The sequence below is a fragment of the Halyomorpha halys genome, unplaced genomic scaffold (genome assembly GCF_000696795.3).
Source record: "Halyomorpha halys isolate HHAL.00 unplaced genomic scaffold, Hhal_1.1 Scaffold217.1, whole genome shotgun sequence".
Classification (NCBI taxonomy): domain Eukaryota; kingdom Metazoa; phylum Arthropoda; class Insecta; order Hemiptera; family Pentatomidae; genus Halyomorpha; species Halyomorpha halys.
This window is the reverse complement of record NW_027114159.1, coordinates 187,231-197,724: the sequence shown is the minus strand read 5'-3', so window position 1 is coordinate 197,724 and position 10,494 is coordinate 187,231. Positions and strand designations below refer to the sequence as shown.

Genomic DNA, 10,494 nt, shown 5'->3' with positions numbered 1-10,494 from the left:
AAAAAATAAAAATAGGAGTTGATAATTTTCAGAAGATTATCATATTAATTTTGGACGGACATTGCTACATGAGCTGTGATGTAAAGCAAACTCGGGCTTGACGAGCTTCCTTGCCCACCAGTGCTCCAACTTTTTTTGCCACGGCATCTTTTTTGGGCTGAAAAAATTTCGCGGCACCCTTGTGCTGAAAAAATTTCGCGGCAACCTGTCCAGCTAAACAAATATAAGAATGTCGCCAATTATTTTTAGAGCGCTGAAGTATGTATGAAAATAAAAAAAAAATACAATTTAAATGCTGGATTGTACTCTATATTTGCCTTTTTAATTTTTAGATTTTTTTTCTTTGTAAAATTTTGAGTAAATGGTATACGCTTGAGGCACCCGCTAAAAGAATCGCTGTCCTTGCTGTCCAAAATCTTGGACGAGAGTTTTCATGTACTGTCGGCTTCTTTGAGTTTTACTCTTATGCATTTATATAAATTGAGGCGTAGCATTCCAAAAACCAGCCAAATCCATTTTAAAATTATATATAATACTTATTTTTTTCCACCTACTGTATTATTATGAGGTGAAACATGTTTTTTCTAAATCAGTTAAATCAAAATGTGAGTCGACAGCTTGTAGAGGAAATACTTTCACCTCATGATAAGCTAAAATAAAAACGGTCCAAAAATATTTTTTTAATTTAGAAAATGGACTGGTTTTGGAAGGCAATGCCTTATTAGTTTTAACTTTTTTTTTTTTTTTTTAATGATCATTAGTCATTTTTCATTAAACTACCAGTGGCTTCTATAAATATTTTAAAATCAATATATTCAAATTATAAGTTTATTGCTATACTACATTGTCCGAAAGGTTATTTTGCGTAATTTCTGTACATTGCTGTTATTCTGATGTAAATTGGATGACTATAGATTGGAAATGGTAATTAAAAATCCAAGGTTTTAATACTTATGGAAAAGTTGATTTAAAATTACTTTGTGAATACTGGTTATCGGAAAATTCTATTTTAATTACAAATTAATGGTGTTTAGTTTAAAAGAAAATGGCTGGTTTTTTTGAGATATTGCTAAGATAAACATTTTTATCCGCAGCTTCATTCTAATTTTTGATATTATACTCTTAAAAAAATATTACCATGAGTAGCAGGATTCAGGATCATCAGTGGTTTGTTAATCTCTCGTTTACGTTTGATTTTTTTTAGTTTGCTCATAACTGCAATGTTTAATGTTAAATGTCATAGTTACTTACACAAGTGTTTCTAAATACTTACGCGAGTGGAAGCTTCCAGTTGATGTGATATTTAAGATGCCCGCATCCACCACTATATGACATGGCTTTTCAAATTTTTTTACCAGGCAGGGCATTGGCGTATCAAGCGGGAGGCAAAAGCTGGTCGCTGCCTCCCCTCCCACCTCTAGAGCGAAACAAAATTATTAATTTAATAAATATTAATTTTTTTATGCAAATAATAATTGTAACAACTAATAAAGTACTGTAACAATTATATATAAATGTCGCAACAACATAAAATATATATATTTTTTAATTTTGGTTTCATTCGCCTTTTTCATAACCTGATTGACTATGACTTGCCCTCTCCTAGTTTTGACCCTGGGTACACCCTTAGGACACTAAAATTGTTCACAAAATTAACGGTTCCTGCATTATTATAATTCTAAAATATATAAATGACGTAACAAATAAATAAGATTTAAGATTTAAATAAAAAAAAAACAAGATTAATTTTTGTTGTTTGATTCTATTAAGTAGAGTTAATAATGGAATAATGTTACTAATGCATAAGCCACAATTAATGCTCAAAGTCAAAATTGTCCTTATGGTGTCCCCTATTGGGTCATTTACCCTAAATGATTTTAAACCTTTTTAGAAACAACGAAATGTTCACTTAGACCACTGTACTTTGAGATTAAATTAATCCTTGTACGTTTCAAAATAGCTATTTCTTTATTTTTCAGGATGACAATACTTCTCCTTACTACATATATGTTTCATATTTAGTTAAGTGAAAATGAAATTATACTATTCTCATTACAGTCATCAAAACACAAAGATATTCATACATATACACGTATCCATTGTTTACAATAATGAGAAATGGTTAATTTTTTCAAATAAACAAAATAAAATGCTCTTAAAAATTCTAAAATGCAGGCTTTTTACACACAAATCACATATACACACATTATTATAATTTTGCCAATTACAGAGTATTTTAAAAAATTGAAATAATTAAAAACAAAATATGTGGGTGTATATTAAAGGAGTTTTCTATCAAAAGTTAATATATCCACTTCTGAAGAGGTTTTTTGGACAAATTAAAATTCTGCTCCAAACATTTATTCAGTTTATTTCAAAATTTAAATTTCTCAAATAGAAGTTTCAAATCAGCGTTTTCGATAAAACTTGAACACATCTTTATGAGATCCTCTCATAATAAGTTTTAAATAATAACTTTCCAGAAATAGATTTATTCATTTTTGATTGAAAATTATACATTTATAATCTCCAACATCTCATTCTGTGATTTCTTCTATATTTGTTGAAAAATAATTAATAATTTGAAAGTGTAAACTATTTTAATTTATGTTTATTTTCTATTGTTTTAGCGGCTTCTCAGGTTGTTTTGACTGTCCAACAAAATCCACTCCGAGAGCGGTCTTCCAGCAATGTGATGAGCTCTCCAAATCTCCATAGGGCGAACCACCACCACTCTCTGCCTTCAAGGGATCATCGGATCACTGCTCCACAACCAGTTGATGTCAGTATTTTTTAAATTTCATTTCTAGTTCCTTGTTAATAAGCTACTAGTATTAAGAGGCTATTGTACCTCACATACATTTTTGTAATGTTATTCAATTTGTATTATTTTGGTCTAGATTTTTTTGGATCATTTCTTGATCAGTTCTTTTATTGTTCTAGTTTTTGTTGACATTTTTTATTGGAACTGTTACATTTCTTAGAGACCCCTTATGATCTTGTTCTATAGAATTATTCCTTGATTATCTTTTATTTATTATATATAGACTTGTACATTTTACATATTATGAAGAATTTTACCAACATAAGTGCAAGTATAATTTTCATTTTATTATAATTTTTCATATAAAAAGCCTTACATGTGACTAGATATTTTTCTTTGTTTTTACTTTTTTAGTCCCCATAATTGAAAGGATTGATTAAAAGAATATTTAATTTTTACAAGACAATTGTTGATAATTATTTACTGAAACTGATTTATTTATTAATTATTTCTCTCGAATTTATGAATTTGTAATTACAAAATTTATATCTGCATTTTCTTCTGAAAATGAAATCAATTTCATATAAATAATTTAAAAATAGATGAATAAATAAATAGGGCTAAATATTTCTTATATACATGAATGAGTGACAGTCGCACTTTTTCATTTGCAGCATGAGAAGATGAGGCAGCTAGAGTATGAGAAAGCGCATACTCTTAAGTTAATGCTTGAGAAAGAGCGGAGATATGTTGAATCACTTCGCAGCAAGCTTGCCAAAAATAAAGATCCTGGTACAGAGAGTATAATACAACAAGATTTGTTGGGCGCAGAGAGAAGAGTACAAACTTTACAACAACAGTTGGAACAAGAGGTTGAATTTATCAATATTTATTCTAACACTAATTTCATGCCTTATTTTTCACTTTTTATTTTATGTCCGTATTGACGTTTTCCTGTAATTGGCAAGTGTTTTTGGGGTGTGAGCTGTCATCTTCCTTAGTAACTAATATTGAATTAGATATGTCTGTAATTTTTGAATAAACCATATTGACTGAGTTTAGTATGATGACAGAATATGGAGGGAACTGATATAAATTAATGCTCTGCTTTACCCACTGCCACCTTCTATCTCTCACCCCTTTGGTTTTGTTTTTCTATTGAATTCTGTTTTCAGTGGTTTTAATTTATATTTTAAGTAGAGGTTTGTATTTGCATTTGCGTGACACAAGAATATCTCTGTGTTAATAATTGTTTGCAAAATAAAATATTCTAAATAGATCTGTATCGTTTTCCTGATTTTTATAGGAACTATAGCACTTTCTGTTTGATTGGTAAACTTACCCATTGTATAAATTTAGTTTTCCCATTGTAAATACCTATATGAATGTTTTATAGGTGCCATTTGTCAATAGAAGCTAAATACTTTAGATTTTTTAATAAGTTACTATATTATTTAAGATTCAAAGTCTTAGAAATTATTATGAATTGAAGTATATAAAAAATGAAATAAATCCATAACTTAGTGAGCATAAATCTGCATAAAATTAACATTTGACCATTTTCTTTTTTATTATGCTTGATGATGTATATAACAGATTCTATGTGTTAAATATGCCTCTTTAAGCTTGATACTTAATTATTTGCATTTTCAAGTCATTGTATTTTATTCATTTTGTATTGAATATGATTATTTTAACTCGGTCAAGAATCATTATTTTAATGCAATGGAATTACAATTTTATTTTGATATGTTTAATGTTAGTTTTCGGCTCAATAATGTTCAACTTTAAAAGTAAAACCCAGGAGTTGTTAAGATTCCTTAACAGGTTAGAGAATAATGAAGGTTATGTTTACTAAACATATTAAAAAAGCTGAAGGCTGAAAATTCACAAATTGAAATAAATGGTACAAATTTTGAAGGAAAAGATCTCAAAAAGATTAATTGCCATAATTGATTAGTAAAAATGTAATTAATTACATGTATTTAGTGCCTATTTCTTTATGACTAGGATTAGTGTTTAAGGATTAAGGGATTAAGGATCAGTATTTTGTCAAAGTTTATGTTTCTGAAGCTGGCTATCTATAGCAAAGTAGACCATACTTTGGTGAATAAGAAAAAAGTTTGGATCAGTAATGCTCATATTAGACTAAGGAAGAGGAAGAAAACAAGAACTTCAGAATTACAAAGGAACCAGATGAAAAGCTCTTGTTACTTATTCAAGTCCAAATCATTTTAAGTCACTCATTTATGAACCCCAATCGTCATCTCGTAGATTTAAACCATAGTAAAAATGTAAATAATTTTCACCTTTTAATATAATTGCCCTTTTTTTTTTTTTTAAATCTTCATCAAGACAGGACATAGTTGAAGCTTTAGGTTGGTGCTTGATGAGTTTCTCATCAAGATTATGGTTTAGCTATGTGAAAATTATTATAAGAGGTCATTCTTAACTTAATAGAGCTGATTCAGAAATGTTAAAGGATTCATATTTCATTTCAAAATTTTTCATAGCCCAAGGTATTAGTTTTGTTTTGGCTCATTTTGTTGCTACCCATATTGTTTGTTCATTATTCTCTACTTCGCATTGTTGACATTCGTTGTGTAATAGTTCAATTACTTTAATGTCATAATTTACCTTAACTGTCTTGGTTGTTCTGTTAATGCTATTTAGAATATGTTTGTTTTCCATTATTCCTGGTTTAATAGTTCAATAAAAGAAAAAAAATCAGATTTCGAGAAATTCTATATATGCTCTTTACTCAAATTACTGTATATTTATATTAAATTTAAATAATCTTGATAATTGATTTCCTAGGAAAAAATAATTATTAAAAAAATAATTAATAATTAGTTTTCAATCTCTTATAAAAGTTCTCTTTTACATGCTTGGACTTGCGAAGAAAAAGAAGTAAGTTACTTTTTCCATGGCGCGCTGTATAATTAAAATCGATGTTTGGTTAGAACATTCAAATGTAGTCGCACCTTTCCATCAGTGTTTTCCGTGTAGTTTAAAATTACATGTTCTTCTTTAGTGGCAGTTTTCCTGTTATTTCACTGTAAATAACTCTATTATCATTTAAGGGTTTTAGGATCGAGAAATGTTTATCTATGATCTTGTTACTCTAAATTATTAAAAGTAATCTGTTGTTTTAGTTTAGTTCAACCCTAAGCTTTATTTGTTGTATGTGTTAATATTGTTTTTTTTTTGTTTTCAAATTAGTGCATTTAAACTATTAGCAAACATTACTATTGTCTTGATAAGCATTGTTTTTTTAGACTTTATTGTACATTAGAAATTTAATTTCATTATTTGCGCAATTTTTATTTTTTATTTGTAGTGATTATAAATAAGCATGTTTTTTTTTATGATCTATTTCTTTATTTTTCTGAATGGGAATATTAGAAATATTTATCTATTATGTTATCTTTATTATTCTAATTTTTAAGATTGCTGCAAATACTTTTATTTTTTGGTAAGTGTATTTTGTGTATGTGCATGGTATCTTGGAAATGTTTTTTTTCATTAAAAATTCTCTTTTTTTTGTCTTTTATGCCAAATTATTATCATTATTCAGTTTTAGATTAAGAATTTCCTGACCTTAAATTTTGTTCTATCCACCCCTGATATATTTCTATCAGTGGAAAGCCATGTAATATTCAGTAAATTCAACCATGTTGCATTATATAAAATAGAGTTTTAGCTTTAGCAAATTAGTGAATAACATTTTTTTTCTCACTATGATTTCTCTTTGAAAATTGGTAACATGTGTGACACTTGCGCAGCTTATGCCTTCTTTCTTCAATTGTCATCAGTGAAGGATGATTAGAAGGAATAACAGTATTTATATATTGAACATTTTGATTTTTTATTTAAGTTACTATAGAATAAGTACTCGTTTACAAAATTTATAATTATGTTTTATTTATTCCCATTTGTGGTTTATAATTTATGATTACAACACATTTTTATTCTGAAGGATGACTGAATAAAACTTGACAATCTTCCTCCAATTACTTATATTACATTATTAAATAGTATTATTAGCCTAAACTCAATTTTCTATTAAACCCACACCCACCATTATAAATTGAGTTTTCTTTATTGTTAGTTGGTTTTTCACAATACTATAAGAGCTGTTAACTTAGAAAAGTCTGGTATTTTCATTTATTTTACTGTTTAATCAATCTATGCTCAAACATATGGGATAGGAAATCTAAATCTAATAGTTATTGAAACTAAAATATTTTTATCACAACAAAAAATTACAACTGGGGAAGTATTTTGCTGTATTGTCATGCAGTACTATTAAAAAAATCTGATTGTGCTATGGTTTAAACATAGCATCATGGTAATCCTCCAAATAAATTCTGCATTCATTTTTGTCAATTTTTAATTGGCCGCAAAGTGGTCAGGCTAGAACATTTTCATTCAAATTGTAAAAAACACAATTACAACAAAAAGTCAGTTAGAAGGTTATAATACATGAGCATCATTATGTTTCATTAACATAAGACCAATACGAGAGCATCAGTATGTTTCATTAACATAGGACCTATAAATACATTATGTTAGGTTCATTATATTTTTTTACCGATTATTTAAATGTAGTTGAAAACATATATTCTTACCAAATCTTAGCTTTGTGGAAAGTAATAGCTCTTAACAGTAAATTCACAAAGATAAAAAATGATGGTTGGGTTTTTATTAACTTCATTTTCATTTTGTAATACTAATGGGTTTTGACTATTACCTATATCCTTTAGTAATAAACATTATTAATGGTAAGAATGTTTTATTTCTTTTATTTTTTTTTTAACTGACATCATGCATTTTGGGTTTAAGTGTGTAACACATTATGTTACAGGAATACCATTAACTGAGGTATGATGTATCAGTAACATTATTCATGATTAAAAGTAATTGAATCTAATTTAACATCTGAACTTTAAAGGAATATTGTTTTTTATTATTCTCTTATTTCTTAAATTTTTAATTTTATTGTTTATTTAAATAAAAATAAAATGTTTTGATTTCTAAGGCTATGGTCAGACCATTGGGGATTAATGGAGACTAGGAAGCACGTGACTTAACTTAGTTACCTGGGTTGTGACTACATGAAATTTGCTCTCCAATGCAATGTGAAAGATTTCTTAGTCGACATTAGCTAGAAAAATAATATGCTTTGAAAATAGTTGCTTATTTTCTTGAATACCTGAAGAAGATGTTGACTTCTTGTTAATCGGACTAGAGAAGAATTTAATTTTGAGAATGAATATAATTACCATTTATGTTCTGTGGTACAAGAGTAGGAAAAAAGAACAAAAGAGAGGAAGTACGTCACGATTTTTATGAAGTCCCTTCTTCAGATCCTACTTGATCTGTCTCTTGATGATAAATGAACTGAGAGTGTTGGGCCGTCAGTAGCTGTAGGAGTTGAGGCATATATCTTAACAACCTCAGAACTCCAGAGGCACTGGTTTGAATCTGGCATGGGGGGTTAACTTTTATTTCTGTGGCATTCCCATGAAATGAGAACTTGATCCCTCACCATGGTTAGAATAGAGTGGAACCCTGGAAATACCTCTCCTCTCCCCTCTTCCTTATATATCAGAAATGACTATGAAAGAGAAAGAGGTCATAAAAAAAAAAAAAAAATGAAATGAGGGCTTTGCTATCAATAGATTACCTTTTCAGTTGAGGAAAGAACAGACTGGTTCATTTGGTAGGCGACTAACTTGGTTTGTAACTGTGTAAGGTACATGACTCATCTAGCCACTCACCTTACCACCAGTCTCCTGACCGTAGCCTTAGGAAACTAAACCAAGGAAGAATTTTGCTAATTGTTTTCAATAATCTTAATTTTAAAATTAAGTTTGAAAATATCTATTGAATAAGAGCAATAATTAATAAGTAAATAAATAAAACTTCAGATGATGGTATCTCGGTTAAGTCATTTGCCTGAAAATAGAACATTATGATGGTATTTAACAATATTTCATACATTCATTTTAACTTTCATTTGAAAATCATTATAAATTTTTTTTGTATGTGTTTCATTTGCTTTCTTAATTTTTTATCATTTTAATACTTAATTAATTTTAGTTACTAGCTAGTGTGTTTTGCATTCACAATTTTTTTTTATTTTTATATTTTATTTAACTTTCATCATTGTAAATATCTTTGCATTGTGCTTTTGGCTTTGGCTTCCATTTAATCTATGATGTATATTTGCTTTAATATTATTTGCATATTTGTTTTTATCTGTTTGCCTTTTATTAATTATTTGTAATTTACTATAAGATGTTTTTGTACAAAAGGTGGTGCCCATATTTTTCTACAGTGTACATATTTTTTAAAATCTAATTTACTTTCAATTTTGAACATGTACATAAATGTTATGTAAATATTTGTCTTATTAAAATATTCTCATCATTAAGTAAAATTCATTTTGTGATAGTTTTGAGGTTTCTTAAGGTTAATATTTTTCTCCCTGGTTTGATATTTTTACCCATATATTGAACTCCTTACATGTTTTAATAAAAGATTAAAATCAAAATTATTTATATTCGATTAATTACTCATCATAGTTTGCATTAGCAATATTCAGGGTTTGAGTCTTCTGATTTGCAACAAATTAAAATATGAAAAAACTGATCTTTATCTTTTGTAGGGAAGAACAACCATTTTAAAATTTTGATGATAGAGTATTGCATAAAATATTAATTTTGAAGAAATATGGGACAAATGTAGAATTCATTAGGCTAAACAACAGGAGCAGAACATGCACTTGGTCAACATAATTAAATGATTGGGCTAGATAACGATCATATCGCTAAAATGTGTTAATATGATCTTATCATTAACACTGTTAATGTTAAACTGAGGGGGAAATATTTTTCCCCATATTTTTGGCAGCATTCAGATACTGAGTTGTAAAACATCTTCATCTTTTTAGGCTATTCACAAATCACAATCTTTACATATTGTAAAGCACTGCTTAGAGAGGCCATGTGCTGACTGGGACAAAATGATAATTTAGAAGGGGCAATGTCTGATGATTACGGCCAGTGGGATAGGATTTCCCAATTAAGTTTTTCTAAATAGGTTTTGACTGGTACTGCTATATGTGGACAAATATTATCAAACTTATCTCATTTTCAGTTCATATGAACCCCAATTTTCTTGTTTTTTTAATCACTCCCAACAATTTCAAATGATATGAAATTGTTTATTGAGTCACTTCTAATGTGAATGCAAGTCCTTTTTGCATTTGGGACAAATCTTCCTCCTCCAATAATGCTTCCCATTTTGTGTCATTGTCCATTTTCAACACCCCACTCCGTTCTTTTTTTTCTAAGTTAAACTCACTGTATTTAAACTCTTCAAACGACTGAAGAGTTGTGAGAAGTTGTTCTTTCACTTATAGTAGCCTCACTATACTCACTTCTACAAGCAATTAATGTGCCTCAGGTAGGCAGGCACATATTCAAATTACAGAAGTAAATCAAAAGTTCTGGCAAATGTAGTTTATTCAGCTCAAAACTTGATATTTTTGCACAGAAAAATTATGTGATGATGACACAAAGTCGCTACTATTGAAGGTTGTTATTAATGTTGTTACCAGATGTATTTATGATATTACATTTGACAGCTAACAATTTCACTAAATCCTTCTGGTAGGATAATCTTTTATCCAACAGCGGAAACTTATTTGTAATCTATATATA

At 28.5% G+C, this 10,494-nt stretch overlaps 1 protein-coding gene across 1 annotated transcript in view; it reads left to right on the top strand.

The window, feature by feature from the left end:
* Positions 1 to 10,494, top strand: part of LOC106679760 (rho guanine nucleotide exchange factor 12) — a gene marked incomplete in the record, with an annotated part of 158,134 nt that overhangs the window by 106,768 nt on the left and 40,872 nt on the right. Inside the window, 2 exon segments of the mRNA XM_067051400.1 lie at positions 2,631 to 2,782; positions 3,439 to 3,636. Coding sequence (XP_066907501.1) covers positions 2,631 to 2,782; positions 3,439 to 3,636 — 350 coding nt within the window.